The following is a 19,721-nucleotide window of genomic DNA, read 5'->3' as shown; positions in this document are numbered from 1 at the left end:
TTTTCCACATGCATAAAACATATCCACAATTTTGAAAACCCTTCCACCAGCTCACACCTCTGCCTTCCAGCCCATTTCTAAACCTTTCCAACCCATTTCCAACCTTTCTAAATAGAAATACTTTCTCAGTCCTGGTATTAAACTTGTATTTGTCATTAACAATTTTTTTAAAAATTGAATATTCTGATATATAGTTATATTTTTGAAACTTCATCATATAACAAATAATATTTAAAACAAAACAAAATTATAGGACTTATGATAATGAAATGCAAAACCATAAATTTCAAGGATACAAATTACGATTCAATTACTAAATGCACTAAGGTGAATCCTGAAAACCATTTACTTATAAAATTAGTTGTTTTGTCACAGTTGGACTTTGTACACCTACATTGTCTAGCCTACACTGAGGCAGCATGGTGGCTCAGTGGTTAGCACTGCTGTCTCACAGCAGCAGGGACCCAGGTTTGATTCCAAACTCATATGACTAACTGGAGTTTGCACATTCTCCCTACGTCTGTGTGAGTTTCCTCCCTCAGTCCAAAGATGTGCAAATTAGGTTGATTGATCATGCTAAATTGCTCATAGCATCCATGGATGTACAGGCTAAGAAGATTAGTCATGGGAAATGCAGCGATAGGGTGGGTCTGGGTCGGATGCTCTTCGGAGGGTCAATGTGGATTCAATGGGCTGAACATCCTGCTTTCACACTATTCTATGATTCTAAGCTTGCTACAATATTATAGTGGCATTCTGTTTCCATTATGCTAGTGATGTACAAACAACCAGGAAAAATAACGTCCATTTTGAAAAAAAAGCAGGAACAACTCATTATTTTTGTCAGCACATTTTAGAAATGTCAAATACTAGGAGACATCGGTTCATGGTAAAAGGGTTTAAGTGTAAAGGAGATGGAAGAAACATGTTTTTTTTACACAGAGAGTGATAAGCGTCTGAAATGAGCTACCAGAGATGAAGGTGGTGGAAACAATAGTGATGTTTAAGAAGCATTTTGACAAATAAAGAAATAGGAAGGGAATATAGGGATACGAAACATAAAGGCAAAAGGTTTTTAGTTTAGAAAAGAATCATGTGTCAGTGCAGTGTTGGTTGGGTGAAGGGCCTGTCTCTGAGCTGTGCTGTTCTTTGTTCTTTCTTGCTGCATCTCTGGCTCCAAAGTGGTATTAATTGTCAAAAGGACGGTTATTCATGAATGGAATAAACTTGCTGTGCATGCTGATAAGACCCTGTACCCACTAAGGTAAATGTCCAGCTGTCTTGCAGAGAAACAAGAATCACAATCATTTCTGTTGACAGTTTTAATATATAACATTCAGAACTATTAAAGTTTTAGAGGTCTTTTTTGCAGGGATCTCTTTCAAATCTATAATAAAACCCATAAAAGTGACTTAGAATATTGCTCTATCACTGGATATATTATTGAAGCTCTTTTCCTGAGCATAAATAATTCATAATTCAGGAGCGCTTCAAGCAAGTGTGAACTGCAAGGGTCTTTTGCACAATTGAATAAATACTTGGAATGCATAATCAAGAATGGGATAATCCATTTATTCTGTATTATTATTCTGATTCAACCCTGGTTTCATTTTGTAATGGTGAAAGATAAGAGATGAAAATTAGCAACCAATACTTTTCAATGGAATATGAAAATGCAAATAAAAAGATTGATTTTAATTGCATTATTATTGATTCTTCATTCTGAAATGGTTCTTGTTCATCTCTAGTTTCACAGTAAAATTAATAATTGTTGGTGTGCAATTATTCCAGGTGTAATGTTTGCAAATTAGAGGGGCACTGAAGCTGAATATAATAAAACTATTATTTTAGTTCCCCTTGTTTTTGCAGCCTGTCCTTCACACGGAGGGTTATATGAATCTGCAACCAACTCAGTTGCCTTGGAATCAAGGACAGCACTAACAACAGTGTACAGTTGGGAATTGCACAAGCAGTCATGTGAAGTAAGAAGTGGTGTATTTGGAGACGAACAGCATGACGGCCGCAGTGGTGATAGACAGCCCCCGAGAATGTTTGTGGCAGAATATGACAAACCACTAATTGCAACCACAACCCCTCCCCACTACCCCACACCATCCCAACCACATCGCCACCTCTACTGAGGCAGCATGTAACAATGTAAGAACTGCGGCACCATTTAATACAGTCATGGTTGATCTCATCTCGACTTTCCTGCCCACTCCTCATGATCCTCTAACCCATTGCTACTTAAAAATCTGTCTATCTCCTCTTCAAACTTAAACAGAAATTGCCAAGGAAACTCAGCAGGTCTGTGGAGAGAAAGCAGAGTCAACATTCTGAAGAAGCGTCACAGGACCCAAACTTTTGGCTCTGCCTTCTTTCCACAGACTTTCCAGACCTGTTGAGTTTTTCCAGTAATTTCTGTTTGTTGTTTCAGATTTCTTGGTTTTATTCTCTTTACATTTATTCAGTGTTCCAACATTCACTGCACTTTGGGGTGATGAATTCAGAAGTTGAATGATCTTTGAAAGGAGTAATTCTCTTGAGCTCTGATTTAAGTCTGCCACCACTTTGCCTGAAACCAAGACCTCTCCTTCTAGATAAGTCTACAAGGGGAAGCATTCCATTCTGCCTCTACCTTGTTAATCTCCTTTAACATGCTGCATACCTCAATTCAATCTACTCTCATTCTTCTAAACTATTGTGAGCATTGACCTAAATTGCTCAATACCTCCTCACAAGACAAGCTGCAATAATATGGCAAGTATGCAGAGGTCAGATGGAACAGGACATATCCTTTCTTTGTTAAGTCCCCAAAGAGATCATATGATCATCTAACTAATGGTTAATTAATACTATAGAGAAAGAGGAAAAGAGACAGTGGGGGAGGTCACCCTGGAATATTATTGTACAGAAAAAGCTCTTTGGTCAAGTATGTGTTGTGACTTCACCCCACAATGATCCAAAGTCTAACTCCACTCTCACACTCGTTCTTCACCTTATTGTATGTTGCAAGATGGCGGCAAAGTAGGACACTCCAGCTGGAGCTCGTTCTCGTCTGCCCGCTCTTCCTCTTCTTACTCTTCTCTCTCATCTCTTTTTCTTTCCCCTGGTTTTTTCTCCTTCTTCTTCTTTTCTCCTCTTTGACTCCTGGACGTCAGTAACGATTCCTGGGCTTTGGCGAGTAACAATTCCCAGGCTCTGGAGACAGACTCCTGGTCTGGTGCAGTGGCCTGCCAGCGTTGGCTTGGCAACCTCTCAACCTGTTGCAGTGGCCTCCTTCTGTAGGGGCTTTCCAGCGTGATGTGACGAATTCCTGGCCTCCTGCAACAGCCTCCCAGTGAGACGGTGGCTGACATGAACCAGGGCCCAGTGTGAACTGGAAACTAAGTGTCAGCGTAGTCTGCTGCATTAAACCCTTTTCTGTAATGCTGGACATCTTACTTATGTAACAAATCTTTTCACAAAAGAAGCTGTGCTTAAACACTTCTGTATGTAAGTCGGTGGTGTAACTGGGCGACACAAACTTTTCACTATACTTAGAGTGTACGTGAGAATAGAGGCTATTCTATTGAAGAAGATACTCACTTCAACAGATACTGATTCAGAAACGCATTTGTGCAATTTCCTGTCACATTCAGAGAATTCCATGATATAACCTTCCACTGTCACTTTTGACGCAATTTTTCTGTGACCATTCTGTTAATAATCCTAAATGCATTTCGTCACCCATTATCTTTCCCAGCTCGACTGAAGTTGTTCTAAGTAAACAACATACAATGAATACAAGACACAAATAAGAACATTAATACCTGCTCACATTATTTTTCTGTTTAGTTTTTGCACATTACCTTTAATTAAACTTTAGCTTGACCCCGTATTGATTTCAGTTTTATATGTTGTGGTTCTGTTCGCCGAGCTGGAAGTTTTTGTTGCAAACGTTTCGGCCCCTGGCTAGGCGACATCATCAGCGCTTGGGAGCCTCCTGCGAAGCGCTTCTTTGATGTTTCCTCCAGTGTTTATAGTGGTCTGTCCCTGCCGCTTCCGGTTGTCAGTTTCAGCTGTCCGCTGTAGTGGTTGGTATATTGGGTCCAGGTCGATGTGTTTGTTGATGGAGTTTGTGGATGAATGCCATGCCTCTAGGAATTCCCTGGCTGTTCTCTGTCTGGCTTGCCCTATGATAGTAGTGTTGTCCCAGTCGAATTCATGTTGCTTGTTGTCTGCGTGTGTGGCTACTAAGGATAGCTGGTCGTGTTCAGTTTTATATATCAAACAAGTCCGTCATTCCTTGAAACTGAACTGCACATCCATCTGTCCATTTCACATATATACCAAGGTGCAACAAGCTTTTAAATAATTATTGATCAATAACTTAACTTTTCTTCTACAGTATTGCAAATGATATATAGGGTTTCAATAGGAAAGGGCAAAAAACGGTTATGGTGAAAAGACAGCAAACTGGAGTTGAGGATTATTGGATCAGCCAAAATCTCATCGAATGGCTGAGGAAACTAGATGAGCTGAATGGCCTACTTCCACATCCTATATTCCAACCTGTCCAAGCAGTATAGGAATAGCAGCAAGTCAATGACAATGGAGTCACCCTGTCACTCAATTGCACATTGTAGCCACCAGACCATTTACTGAGACCTATGGAGAAATCTTACAGTTTCCCTACCAGTGGGTTTGGAACTCAGAAAATCTAATAAGTGGCCTGCCTGCCACTTGTATGACAAGTCCAGTTAAAGGAGAGAGGGAGAAAGGTAGGAGAGTGCAGGCAGATAGGTAAAAACAATGACTGAAGATGCTGGAAACCAGATTCTGGATTAGAGTGGTGCTGGAAAAGCACAGCAGTCAGGCAGCATCCGAGGAACAGGAAAATCGATGTTTCGGGCAAAAGTCCTTCACCAGGAATACAGCTTTATTAAATTCATTGATGCGTGGTTGGAGGGGGATGAAAGTGAGTCCTTTGCTGAGGTCTGATCGTTTGTCCTCAGCGAGGGGGAGGTCTGGAGGGATGGTGAAAACTCGGCAGGGCTGGGAGCTGGGATCTGGTGTCGATTTTCCTGCTCCTCGGATGCTGCCTGAACTGCTGTGCTTTTCCAGTACCACTCTAATCCAGAGTGCAGGACAGATTAACAGACTTGCATTTACATATTAGCTCTATGATTGCAGTTATGCTGCTGCAATTGCAATCTTGAGGACTGGACTAATGATCACCATGGCAGTTGTGAGTGTAACCTCATTTTATTTAATAAATCTGGAGTAAGCAGTTAGTATCAGTCATGGTGGCCATATTAACACTGGATTGTTGGATAATAAACATGCATTTCACCAACAAACATCTGAGAAGAAAATTTGCCATCTGCACCAAATTGACTAAATATGTGACTTTAGACACTTAATTGTGATTGACTCTTAACACCCCACCTGAAATAGCCAAGCAATTATTTCATTATGAAGAAGGCTTCCCACCGCTACGTTTTAAGGGAAATCAGGAATTGGGCAAGGAATGTTGGCTCACAGTGATGAGAAAATCATGATGTCAGAACAAACTAGAGCCAAAGCAGTGCATAGCATAAACTAAATTAGACATAGCAAGAGATAGATAATGACCAAATCATTGGGGTATGACTTGAGAGACAGAAATTGACTAGGACACCAAGGAGAATTCTATAGCTCTTCAAAACAATACATCTGAGAGAAGTTGACAGGTTATCTCATCTGAATGAAGGAGAACAGATGAGAAAATACTGAATTCTCATAGTCATGGAGTCATACAGCATGGAAACAGACCCTTCGGTCCAACCAGTCCATGCCGAACATAAACCTAAACTAAACCAGTCCCACCTGCTTATTTCTGGCTTATATCCCTCCAAACCTATCCTTTTCATACTTATCCAGATGTATTTTAAATATTGTCATTGTAATCACATCTACCACTTGCTCAGGAAGTTCATTGCACATGTAGATGATGAGGAGTCCCACAATGAGATGAGGTGACTGGGTTGAAAACTGCTATGAAGTGAGAAAAAATTGAGAGGAGAATGTCATCTTTAAACAAAAAGTGATGGGAGAGAAGGAACAAGCCTTTATAATGTGAGCAGGTTTCTGATCATTCTGATTATTATGTGGGAGAAAACAACTTATCAAGTCAGTTTGAGCAAAGATGGAAATTCAATAATCTACATTAATCCACAGTTTTCATGCAATATCCTCGGGTGGGTTCACATTATTTCTTCCTGAAATTCCCAGTTGTTTAAGTGATGAAATTCTATACCTGTAAGAGCCTATCTATCCAGCTGACCCATCAGTGGCTTTTGGGAAACTGATATACTGCAGGTCCACAGGCAAGGACCTTTCTCCATATCAGTAACACCCTACAATGTTATAAGTTGTCACATTTTTCTGGCAATCCACTTTTCAGATCTAAGTGTCATGATGCAAAGACTCTAAAACTGAAAACTGATTAGGAGCAAGACAGAGTTGAACCATTATTCCAGTCCATTGTGAACTAATTGGTTCATAACAAGCAACTGGTTCTTTGAAATATATCTGCAATGCCAGTGGAATTTCAGAGAACTAGATTAATAAACACCCACAGAATCTGGTGTATCAAAATACATAGAAGCAAGTGTTGAAATTTGGTGACCTTCATGTTAACTGTCACTGGAGCACATAAATACAAAGATATTTAATCTAAACATATGTATATGTTAGGGCAAGGTGGAGCAGAAGTCATGCATTTCATAATGTAATGGTTTTCAAAATTCAGTCCTACTTCAGCTTGCCTTGAGTTAAAGCAGGTAGCTTGCTGAATGTTATCGTCCATTCAGGATAAATCTGAGAGCTGGGGACTACACAGAATTCCTTCACGGTTTGAATACATTGCCTCTCTGTTCTGGTCAACATTTATCTGTCAATCTACATCAATCAAACCCAGACTGTCCAGTCATGATCATATTGCTGTTGATGTTGCTGTGCATTAATTCAGTGACACCTTTTCTGCATGGTAACAATGACCTCACCTCAAAGATATTCACTAGTTCCGAACCCTTTATGCACCTGTGAACAGAAATAAACAATGCTGCACATTACCAACAACTGTACCCTCTATAGACTAAATGGCAGACTAATTAAATGAAATGCAGCAAATGCATAGCTCTTCACTTGGCTCTGGATTTTGCAATTGTTAAATAAATAACACTAAATGCAGGAATCAGTTCAGACACTGAAACATAGACTTAGGCAGTGGAAGACATATTACTGATAAAGCTTTCTGTTTCTTAGGTTGAAGGATTCTAAGGATGATGCTTGCTCGCTCGCATTACACTCAGGTGTGTTGTATCAATATCTAAAACTTCCTGTGTAAGTACTCAGTGTATTTCATATGGTATGTACCCAGATGAGTGATCAGTGATTTTTGAATCAATATAACCTACATTATGGTTGAGGCTCCCAAGATGAACAGTAAAAGATTCCCTAGTCATATTCTATGATCAATAACCTAAATTGACACTCACAGCTTCCTTCACCTATAATACAAACTGCTATATTGCTGTTCAATGCTTTTCCCAGTTTGATGGCAATGAATCCTCCACAGTTCCTCAGAACAATGTGCAAGGCTTCCAAGATCAATACAAGATTTCCTTTCCAAATATTGAAAACTCTCACTTTTCCCTCCTCCTCAGCTGTAATCAGAATCAGGCAATTAAACCATCACTCGGGTGATGCCATCAATTGTCAGTAAGCCTCCCAAATTGAAGCTGATAAGAAGCTTCACAGCCCCAGTAGCTGAATCAGGGAATATAATTGTTTTCATTTTCACACAAAACCCATAAAGAAAAAAAAAGATCTTTTTTCCTCTGGACAAAAGAGGTTCATTTTTAATTCACGAAAGTCACAAAGATTCTTTTCTCCTGAACTCATCTTATACTGGTAAATGGGGGCAGAAAATGCATTAGCTGCTAGAAGGTGTCCAAACATTGTTCCATCAATACAGTTCACACAAAGCATGTTGAATATAACTCTGACAAGGCATGTGCCACATCTGTGTCAACACAGGCCAACTCAGGAGCTGTTCTTCACTCGAGAGGAGACTCCAGACTGAGGTGGAGCAGCGTCTGACTTGTCTTGGCATATTTTATTAGTTTTTATTACATACGAATGACAACCAAACTTTTACGCTTTGATATTTAAATCAGTATATCTAAAAAAGAACTCAGAAGTCAATTTGTCCTATGTAATATTTGACAAATGTCTTCTTTAGTTCAGCATAAAAGGCTGATACAAAATCAGACATTCAGGAAAGTCAATGTTTCAAGGAGGGAGCTGTTGAACAAACCTCTCCTTTATCAACTCCTTCATTCAAGTAAAGCATTTCAAGAAAACTTTTACAGGCATGTTTGGAGGAAGCTCTCAACTGATCTGATCTTCTTTCTTGTTTTACATTTTCTTTCATGGTTCTAACTATAACAATTCAAACCCAACTCAATTGTCAAGGTGATGGTGAGATAATGGGGATGAAATTGATCATCATGGGTAAAAATAATCAATTTCACAGGGCTCTGTCCAGTTGTCAAAGGATGTCAAATTAGCAGGGAACAATGGTTATGCTTCCAACGCAGCCAACTCCTGCCTTATTGGAAACTCACGAAAACACCCTGATGGTATCAATAAAGGAAGGCTCGAAGACGTTCACTGTAGGCAGAATAGAATACAATAGAATAGAATTAATATATTGCCACATGTACTTTTACATGAAAGATATAGTGAAAAGCTTTCTAAGTTGCCCCACCATAATGCCTATATCAATGTCAGAAGTCATACGTAATAATAAAAGAAAAGTAAAATTAAGACAAAGTTCATCACATTTAAGTTAATGGCTCCCCTGCTCGGGGAAAGCTGGTAAATGATTAATGGAGAGGCAGCCAGGGATGAGAATGCTATGCCAGGACACGCTTGAATAAGACACCAAACTGGGCCATTGGAATATTGGGCCAGAAACCTCTGGCAAAGAAGACCGCCATGCTGGGGTCAGGATAGCCACACCAGGTTGCTGGAAGCCACCTCATTGGTGGATCAGGAGAAGCCTCCCATTTCACATCCAACACAGCAGACATTGCCACCAAACCACCATCTGTCCTCTTTGCCAATGCTTCCGCTCCTTCAGCTGCGTGGGCCTAGCTGTGACCTGGAGCCTCGGCCCACCTGCAGGCCTAGACTGGGAAGCCAACTCAGGAGCTGTTCTTCACTCGAGAGGAGACTCCAGACTGAGGTGGAGCAGCGTCTGACTTGTCTTGGCATTGCTGCCACTGCCACCGGAAGTTAAGGAAGATATAATAAATAGCAGCTGTATTCAACATGCAATGTTTGGCTAAATGTTACAAAGCTAACTCTGATGCAAAGATTATAATGTGTTCTTACGTTTGTAACTGTATAATTCTCTAAAACGTTCACAGACAAGAAAAAGTAGTGACTGAATGTGTGGGAATATCTCACTACCTTAGCTGTTACATACTGTTTATTAAGCATTTATACTTTATACAGACTCTGTATAACATTAGTATTATCTTCTTGCATAATTTGTTTGAATTTGCAACTTCTTTGGTGTCATTTATGCTTAAGTTTACAAACAACTTTTCTATTGTATCCTGTTTTAAAAGTGAAGAAATGTATTCTAAGTACCCACAACCACATAGGGAAATAATCACTTAGTGGATGATTTATACACAAAGAAAAGTCACTGATAATAGGCTTGATTTAAAATAGGTCTCATAACAGTAAAGAAAAAATGGAGACAATGAAGTCAGTGTTTCAATCATGAAGACATAGCAGCAGACAACTGTTATCCTAACCAAACAGGCAATTGGGATCAAATAACATGCTTTGTTATCATAGTGGTAAGCTACACAATTTGATGAAATGACAGGTAAAGCTATGATGAGTTGGGATATCACTACTAGTGAATGGCATCTTAAAAAGTCAATCTGTAGAATGACAGAAAATGACCGTTACTTTTTATCAGAAACTGGGCATATATTATCTAATAATCTAAGATTGACCATCAACTGCTGATACACTGGGCAAGTATCACCAAGCCAATTCAGAACGCCTGGACCAATTATTGTCCAGAGGTATCTGGTTGTAGCTTGCAAAGGATAAAATGAGGCCTCTCCTTCCATAGTCATCCATCCAAGAAAAAAGAAGAGACTGCACCCAACTAACCAGGAATTAGCAGCATGTTGTGGTTTTGGCAGTATCTATGAAGGGAAAAACAGAGTTAGTCTTTCAAGTCTAGTATGAATCTTCTTCGGAATTAAGGTTCTGAAGAAGTCATATCAGACTCAAAGCATTAACTGTTTCTCTCTCCACAGATATTGCTAGGTTTCTCTAGCATTTTCTATGTTTGTTTTAGATTTCCAGTATTTGCAATATGTGGCTTTTATTCAATTGTGGAGGTATTCAGTCTAATACCTGGCCAAGTGTTATTTGTGCTGTATTTATTCTGATAACTTAATAAGTTGGTAAGCTTTGTCTAAACTTGTACCTAGAAAGATCCCATACTTATTCAGTCCCTGAGTCTTATGACTAAACTTAAAATTGGACTTTGGAATCCAACAAGGTCTCAATTGCACAGAGATCTTGCAGAAAGATGAAAAAATGCTTATTTTAACAGTGTTGGGACTGTGCTACAACCACACTTGTCTTCAAATTCCACATTTGATCATTTGAATCTTTTAGTAAATATTGTAGTGTAAACAGAAGTCATGATAAATCTCCATCATGACACTTGCCATCAGAACATCGCCTTGCATGATATATAGATCATACCGGTTGGCTCCTCATGATGAAAAAAATATTTATTACTACCATAAGACCCCAGATGTGAGATCTAATTTAAACACTTCCATTGATTTCAGTGATATAGGTCTAGATGCAATAGAAATAAAAGTGCAGAGAGTAATAAAGCAAATAGTTGACTCACTATAACCCAATTTACACCATCACGAAGAGTCAACGTCTACCCAGTTGTATCATCAAAACAAAGCCAACATCACAAATTAAATTACTACCTTCTAACTAACTTACTATTATTTAATCACCTTAACATTCCCTGCAGCTTATTCGCAGCCAAGAAACTTTTCTCCAAAGATAACTATAAAATGACATTTTTAAAATGACCAGATTTCTGCTGTTTCTCTGAATGATTTAAAAAATTAATTCTCCACTGCTCCTGGCTTGCCTCTCTTCCCTTCCGCCAGAATAGGCATGGGTCTTCAAAGTATCTTGAATTTCATACTTGGTCTTGTAACATTTGAGTTTTTAGAAATAATCATAAAGTTTCCCTAAAACTAATAGTAAATAGCAACAAAAGTTCCTCTTTATAATGGCTACTTCATGGAAGATATAAGCTGCCTGCTGTGCTTCACAGTATCAGGCTGAGGGAAAGTAGACAAAATGCCTTGAAAGGAATGATTAACAGAGATGACCAATGTTCAGTTGAAGTCATGAGCTTATGGAAATTTTCAACCAATGGAGACAAAGGTTGATGACCTTAGGGCAGGAAATTTCAAGGGTGAGATCTAGAAGTCTTGCTACCTGTAACGAACACAAGGAAAGACTACATTTAAAGATTATTTAATGTTCTTCCATGTTCTTCAGCTCAGAGAATTCTGCTTTCTGTACCAAGTGCCGTCCACTCCATGTTTAAGTTGCTTCTAGTCCCCAGTCATCTCCATTTTAAAATATTCATGCTCATGTGTTAATATGCCTCCATGTTTTTACCCCTTCCTCTATCTCCTCACAATTGTTTCTAATATCTTTGCCCTTTTACATTCTGGCCTCTTTATCACTCCCATTTTCCTTCAGCCAACTATTTTATCAGATCATGAATCTTATGATTAAAGTTAAATTGAATTTCAGAACCAAACCAGATCACACTTGCACATATGGATCATTGGAGAAGGATAATTTATTTTTAATCTTGACAGTATTGGAACTATGCTATAACCATGCTTGACTTTAAATTCTATCTTGTATCATTTTAATATTTTAACTAATAATTACACTGTAAAGAAACAGGATACACGATAAATTTCAGCTGTGACACTTAATAGCCATGTCTTCAGCCTTATGTATCGACCTTGAGCACTGAGAAATCCTTCCTAAAGAAGGAACACCTCTCCCTACTCTTTTAAGACATTCCCTTATTCCTTTGAAGCTGCTCATTCTTTGAGAAAGCTCTTAGTCACCCATTCTAGAGTTTTTTTTTCAGCTTGTTATCAACATGGTTTTCTGATCTATGCCTCTGAAAGGTCTGAGGACATTGTGAATGTATGTTTTTGTTGTTTAGATGGTTTGAAATACCCAAATGTAATACTTTAATCACTTGACTGGTTGGAGGCAGACAATTTAGATGAAGCACTGACTGTCCTTGCTATGGTAATTACATTTAACAGCCATTATCCAAAGAGCAAATGCCAGCTAATGGTAAACAAGCTGCAGTTTAAAATATGAAGTGCTTTGAAAAGTGTGATTTTTAAACATGGGGTTCAATGCTGATAATTCCAGTTTGGTTGATTAAATGTCATAATTGTTACATTCTTGGGACCATTCTATACCAAAGCATACATATTCAGAGTGAATAATATGGTGACCATTTAATTAACATATTGAGATGATATCACAAGCAATGACAGCAAAACTTGAATGTTTTATGGATACCAGAGAATAAATTGCTGCCTTTGCTCCCAACTCTACCATCAGGTAGTGTGATAGGTGGATGGAGGTGGGGGTAATGGTGATAGGTCAGAGGGGAGGGTGGAGTGGATGCAACCTGTCCAGCTTCCTTCCCACCAATATGCTCCACCCTCCCCCTAGCCTATCATCATTACCCCCACCTTCATCCACTATCGCACTCTCAGTTACCTACCCCCAGCCCCACCCCCCCTCCCATTTGTCTCTCCATCTCCCAGCCTCATTCCTGGCGAAGGGCTTATGCCTGAAATGTCGATTTTCCTGCTCCTCGGACGCTGCCTGGCCTGCTGTGCTTTTCCAATACCACATTCCCGACTCAAATCTCCAACATCTGCAGTCCTCACTTTTGCCTATGGAATTCCTTGCCCAAAGAAGTAGTTGACGCTACTATCACTTTTAAAGGGAAGGTAGATACTTTTTTGAAAATAAAGGAATTAAGGGATATAGTGAAAACACGGGTAAGTGGAGCTGAGTCCATTAAAAGATTAGCCATGATCTTACTGAGTGGCAGAGCAGGCTCGAAGGGTCGGACAGCCTACTCCTGTTTCTAGCTGGAAATGTGTTGCTGGAAAAGCGCAGCAGGTCAGGCAGCATCCAGGGAACAGGAGAATCGACGTTTCGGTCATAAGCCCTTCTTCAGGAAGCATTCCTGAAGAAGGGCTTATGACCGAAACGTCGATTCTCCTGTTCCCTGGATGCTGCCTGACCTGCTGCGCTTTTCCAGCAACACATTTCCAGCTAGAAACAGGAGTAGGCTGGAAAAGCGCAGCAGGTCAGGCAGCATCCAGGGAACAGGAGAATCGACGTTTCGGTCATAAGCCCTTCTTCAGGAAGCATTCCTGAAGAAGGGCTTATGCCCGAAACGTCGATTCTCCTGTTCCCTGGATGCTGCCTGACCTGCTGCGCTTTTCCAGCAACACATTTCCAGCTCTGATCTCCAGCATCTGCAGACCTCACTTTCTACTCCTGTTTCTAGTTCTTATGAATGCTTCTGAGTGATTTGATAACCTCATACTATTTTAGGAGTTATCAAAAGCAATCATGATCATGATAAAAGATGGCAAGTGTGCAAATGGTAACTGTTCCTGCCGAAAGAAATTCCAAAAAACATTTTTTGATATCAAATGATGTTACTGAATGCTTCATTGCATTTGAACACTAAGACATTAGCACCTATTTTTTCTCATGGGCCAGAAGATTATTATGTTCCATTTGATCCTATATCCACAGGTATACACATTCCTTAAGGATTACTCGATGTCATTACTTTCATTGCCTGTTCCTAATTGTATTGAGGACAAAAGACATCACCTACATTCTTGTGGGTGTGGAGTCACACGTAGGTCAGGTAAGAACAGCAGGTTTCTTTCCCTAAAGGACAATGAACTTGATGTATTTTTTATGACAACGGTCATCATTGGGTTTGCTTTTTATTCCAGATTATTTATTGAATTCATCATTCAGTGGGAATTGAACCCATGTCCCGGATCATTAAACTGGAGATTCGGGATTACTATTGTAGTGATATAACCACGATGCCAACAACACCCCCTGATAGAATCAAAATTAACAAGAGTAAGGTAGCTTGCTGATTTCTGTTTCTCCACCCATGGCTGCATTGCCCTCTTTTTTTTATACCCTAGATGGGAGGCAGGAAAGCTGTCTCCTATTTGAGATCAGAAAATTGAGCACAAATAATACAGGCAATCCAGATAGCGCAATCCATTTTTCAGCACATGCAGAGGCACCATTCACAACAGTCAAGGCAGAACACATTAGCAACATTAATATTGCTGCTTTATGAAGCATCTCTCCCTTGAAAAGCAGTGACTCAGAGGAATTTATAGATTGGACAGCTGCAGCAAGTATACTTGAAATGGTCCTGTTTCACCACTCCTTCATCGGTTGAGTCACTGCACAGGGAACCTGCAGAAATGTACCAGTATTGCACAATCACTTGTGTCCGGGGGGTGTGATCCACCCTGTTCCTGTCACTGCACAAACTTGATCAAAATTGAACTGCAAGTCAAATCTATTTTGCTCGTGGGCTCAACACATGAAGAATTTAGACTAAAACAGTATTTAAAAGAACACTGAAAACTGACTTTTTTGGATTTGAGGAGAGAGATTCAGAAGTAGGAAAGACAGAGGGCTATCAACTCATTTAGCCTGTGACAAACCTTTGCTGCACTGATTCTAAATTAATCCCATGGATCAACTATCAGCTGTTCTTCAACCCCACCATAGCCCTCTATCTTGTGTACATTTAAAACATTTCTTATTTCTAAAGAAAGCACTAGCTGCTGACCAAACAAGGTTGCAGTACTGGTTTTGGTTTGTAGAACTGGTTAGTTCTAGAAGTAGATTTAATCTTTCCTCCAGATCATTTCAAACACTAATTGATGAAAGCTTGATAATTGAACATTTTTAAAAATTTAAAATCTATGAAATGGTTCGTGACCCATGCCAGATATAACAGTTTCCTGACTCCTGACAATTGACTACTTTGACTAAAAATGTGATAGAGACAAGCATATGCACTCAAAAAGTGAGGGTACAATTCCTCTAGAACTTCAAATGAAAATATCCAAGTACACATTCAATTTGAGTGCCAGGGTTACATTCAGGGAAATGAACTTGATTTTTTTTTGCCTGGCACACATTGGGTGTTAATGGAATTAGCAGACAAAATAATCAAAGTAGCATATCGTGTGCTTGTTGGTGACAAAGTCATAAAACAGGTTTGTCAGTAAATTCTCTCATTTATTTAGGAAGCATCTGTATTTTGCCTGTATTCATGAAACATAGGTTGAGTTTTACTTTAATGTAGCTTGATTCTAAATAATGTGGTTATGAAGTTCTTGTGGTAGTGTCCCCATCTCTGATCCAGGTAGACCTAGGTTCAAGACTCAGCTCCTGCAGAGGTATGCTATAATATCTCTAAAAAAGGTTGATTTGAAAATATCAACAACTTGGTATTGCATGGAACTCCAGAGGCCAATGGCATTTCAAATTACAGCAATTTTGACAAATTTTGAGTCTAATAGTGAAAAGACATAACATTGGTATTACACCTTTTCACTATTAAACTCAAACTTTGTCAAAATTAATATAATTTGAAATGCCATAAGCTTCTGGCTTCCACTGTATACAGAAATAATCAGAGTGCTTCTCACCATATTGTTTTACGTCATCAAAGCACATCCTTTGTCCCTTTTTAACAGTGTGTTATTGGCTAGCTCTCTGGGTAGTGCCAGGCATGCATGGTGTTTGGATCATCCTCAAAACCAATAGTTAGCATATTATTGTCACTGACTGGGTCGTGTGCTTGGAAGCATTGCTCATGAAGGATTTCATGTGCTTATGGCCTTAGAGGAGATGTTTGTTATGAACCAGTTTACTGCTTTATAGGAAAAAGTGAGGACTGCAGATGCTGGAGATCAGAGTCGAGAACGTGGTGCTGGAAAAGCACAGCAGGTCAGGCAGCATCCGCGGAGCAGGAAAACTGACGTTTCGGACTTATGCCCTCCATCAGGAATCATCACTGCTTTATAGATGCAAATCTTTCCATAACCTTCACCGTTCTCAGCCGGCTTTTGCTGCAAATTTAACTCTCTTTAGTCCCTAAAATTCCTCATTACTACCACATTCTCTTCAGGCAAAGAACTCTATTCACTCAACAGAATGAAGCCAAATATTGAAGAATTGATTTCTTGGCACCATTGTGGTCTCTTAGTGATAAATTAAACCAAGTTGGTTTGAACCAATTGATGAAGTGAACCCTTCTTGGATTGTGCCTAAGTACCAGCACTGAGGTTGCGAGTGGTTTATAGATTGGTCTTTCTTACAGTTGCTAATGCAGTCAAATAGCAGCTGGGAACATAACACCACTGTATAGAAATTATTTGAGGTTTCACAGTTTTGTTTTTGTCAGTAATGATTAGCTAAAAAAGAGACAGCCCTGTCAGTGGTAATCCTTTATTTATCAACCTTCTTCAGATCAAACACTCACTGGATCACAGCCTTCTAATCATAAGGACAAAGAGAAAAATTGTTTCTTTACAATTCACACTGCTTCGCTTGGTCTCTTGCCTAGCCTGAATCACAGCAGTGACCTTACTCTCAATCAGCAGCAGATGCAGAAATTTTCTAACCTAAATTTTAATTTGCACAACTCTGGACAGACTGATCTCCTACTTCTCTTGGGCCTTTATACGTTGGTACCATTAGAAGATTGGGGAAATAGCCAAGTTCTTAAAAACTAAATCAAAACACATGTCATATTAATTACATCAGTGAGTTAATGTTCAGTTTACTGATTAAGGATGATCAGCCATGATCATATTGAATGGTGGTGCAGGCTTGAAGGGCAGAATAGCCTACTCCTGGGCCTACTGTCTATTGTAAAGAGTGATTGCTCCCAAATGATGGAACACATTCATAATTACTAGCTTTTCGAAATGGATGTCATGCCCATCAACTTCCTTAATAAGCCTGCATCACAAGGGAAAAGAGAATATTTGCTTAGAGTGTAATGTGCCCAGTACAAAAGTGGCCACCTTGAATCATCTGCAATTGAGCTATTGAACCTTTGATAACAGCCCAGCGTATAACAACCAATTGACTTTTTCATGGTCTGAGTCCAACTTTGTCAAAGTAGGTTTAACAGGACTGAGATTTTAAGTGGAGAGGATCTCCAAGAAGATTGCACATATCGACACAGACATAAAGTTTCTACAGGAATGCAAGCAAGCTGGAAAGATACTGAAAGGATTACGGATCACGAACCCACTTAGATCGACCTACAACACAGACTTTGCCACCGCACCTCTCATAAACTTCTCAATCATCTCGTGCACCAACTCTACAGCAAGCGCCACAACCTTGAAATTCAGATGGAGTCCACACTCACAGCCTGCGCACAGGATACATCAGTACAATTACGTGACATTGCCAAACAGACAAGGCGACAAAACTACACCACGTACATGCATGCCAAGAACAAAAAACTGGAGAAGCTTGGCATTCTTACCAGTAATAGGAAAGCCCTCTCTGGAACCACGGTAGACAACATTATCACTGCGGGGAAGTCTATTGTCAACTTATCGGACCACACCCTTCGACCGGAAGAGATTGAAGTCCTGAGTAGGGGTCTCAACTTCTGCCCCACCACCAAAATGGACCCGTTGGCTCTGGCAGCAGACACAGAGGAGTTCATCAGACGAATGAGACTCCGGGAATTCTTTCAAGGTGCCGGCAGTGATCCCACTGATGAACTAGAACAGTCATCACAGGGATCTGTAGAGGAGCCACCAAAGAAGGTGTCAACATGGACCCCACTGGAGGGCCGCTGCCCTGGGCTTGACATGTATGCTCAAACTGTCAGGAAATATATAAATGCCAGATTCATCAGCCGTATCCACAAGGTAGAGCGAAACATCATCCGTTCACAACGCAATGCCATCCAGGCTCTCAAAACCAATGACAACATTGTCATCAAACCAGTAGATAAAGGAGGAGCCATTGTCATTCAGAATAGAACAGATTACTGCAAGGAAGTGTACCGACAACTGAACAACCAGGAACACTACAGGCAACTACCAGCTGATCCGACCAAAGAACACACCCGAGAATTAAATACACTGATCAGAACTTTGGATCCAGTCCTTCAGAGCACCCTACGCGCCCTTATCCCACGTACTTCTCGTGTAGGTGACTTCTACTGCCTTCCAAAGGTACACAAAGCCAACACACCGGGACGTCCCATCGTGTCGGGCAATGGGACCCTACGTGAGAATCTCTCTGGCTATGTGGAAGGCATTTTGAAACCTATTGTACAGGGGATCTCCAGCTTCTGTCGCGACACTACGGATTTCTTACAGAAACTCAGCACCCAAGGACCAGTCGAACCAGGAACATTCCTCGTCACAATGGATGTTTCCGCACTCTACACCAGCATCCCCCACAAGGATGGCATCGCGGCAACAGCCTCAGTACTCAACACCAACAACTGTCAGTCTCCAAACACCATCCTACAACTCATCCGCTTTATCCTCGATCATAATGTCTTCACCTTTGACAACCAATTCTTCATCCAGACACACGGAGCAGCCATGGGGACCAAATTTGCACCCCAATATGCCAACATTTATATGCACAGGTTCGAACAAGATTTCTTCTCTCGGCAGGATCTCCAACCAACATTGTACACCAGGTACATTGATGACATTTTCTTCCTCTGAACCCATGGCGAGGAGTCACTGATAAAACTACACAGTGACATCAACAAGTTTCATCCCACCATCAAACTCACCATAGACTACTCTCGACTGTCTGTCTCATTCTTGGACACGTGCATCTCCATCAAGGACGGACACCTCAGCACCACACTCTACCGCAAATCAACAGACAACCTCACAATGCTACACTTCTCCAGCTTCCACCCAAAACATATTAAAACAGCCATTCCCTATGGACAAGACCTACGCATACACCGGATCTGCTCAGATGAGGAGGAACATGATGGACACCTGGAAGTACTCAAGGATGCCCTCACAAGAACGGGGTATGATGCTCAACTCATCGACCGCCAGTTCCGACATGCCACAGCAAGGAACCGTAATGACCTCCTCAGGAGACAGACACGTGCTGCAACTGACAGGGTACCCTTTGTTGTTCAGTACTTCCCAGGGGCTGAAAAATTATGTCATGTTCTTCATGACCTGCAACACATTATCAATGAGGATGAGCACCTCACCAAGACCTTCTTCACACCTCCACTTACTTGCCTTTAAACAACCGCCAATCCTCAAACAGACCATTGTTCGTAGCAAACTGCCCAGCTCTCAAGTCAACTCTATGCAACCCTGTCACGGTGGACGCTGCAAGACGTGTCAGAGTGTGGACATAGATACCACTATTACGCGTGGGAACACCTCCCACCTTGTACATGGCAGGTATTC

General features: G+C 40.4%; 1 protein-coding gene across 7 annotated transcripts in view; it reads right to left on the bottom strand.

Annotated features, from left to right (window-relative positions):
- Positions 1–19,721, bottom strand: part of ccser1 (coiled-coil serine-rich protein 1) — a 1,299,391-nt gene that overhangs the window by 413,613 nt on the left and 866,057 nt on the right. The window contains exon 11 of one of the 7 annotated variants that reach the window (XM_043674400.1): positions 8,435–8,700. The exons of the other annotated variants lie outside the window; for them this stretch is intronic. Within the exon in view, the coding sequence (XP_043530335.1) occupies positions 8,698–8,700 (3 nt within the window). The 3' untranslated portion in view covers positions 8,435–8,697. Of the gene's footprint in view, positions 1–8,434; positions 8,701–19,721 lie in introns of those variants that run through there. 7 annotated transcript variants of the gene reach the window in all.

Source organism: Chiloscyllium plagiosum, chromosome 32, assembly GCF_004010195.1.
Source record: "Chiloscyllium plagiosum isolate BGI_BamShark_2017 chromosome 32, ASM401019v2, whole genome shotgun sequence".
Taxonomy (NCBI): Eukaryota; Metazoa; Chordata; class Chondrichthyes; order Orectolobiformes; family Hemiscylliidae; genus Chiloscyllium; species Chiloscyllium plagiosum.
The sequence above is the reverse complement of the archived record's forward strand: the minus strand, read 5'-3'. Positions and strand labels throughout refer to the sequence as shown.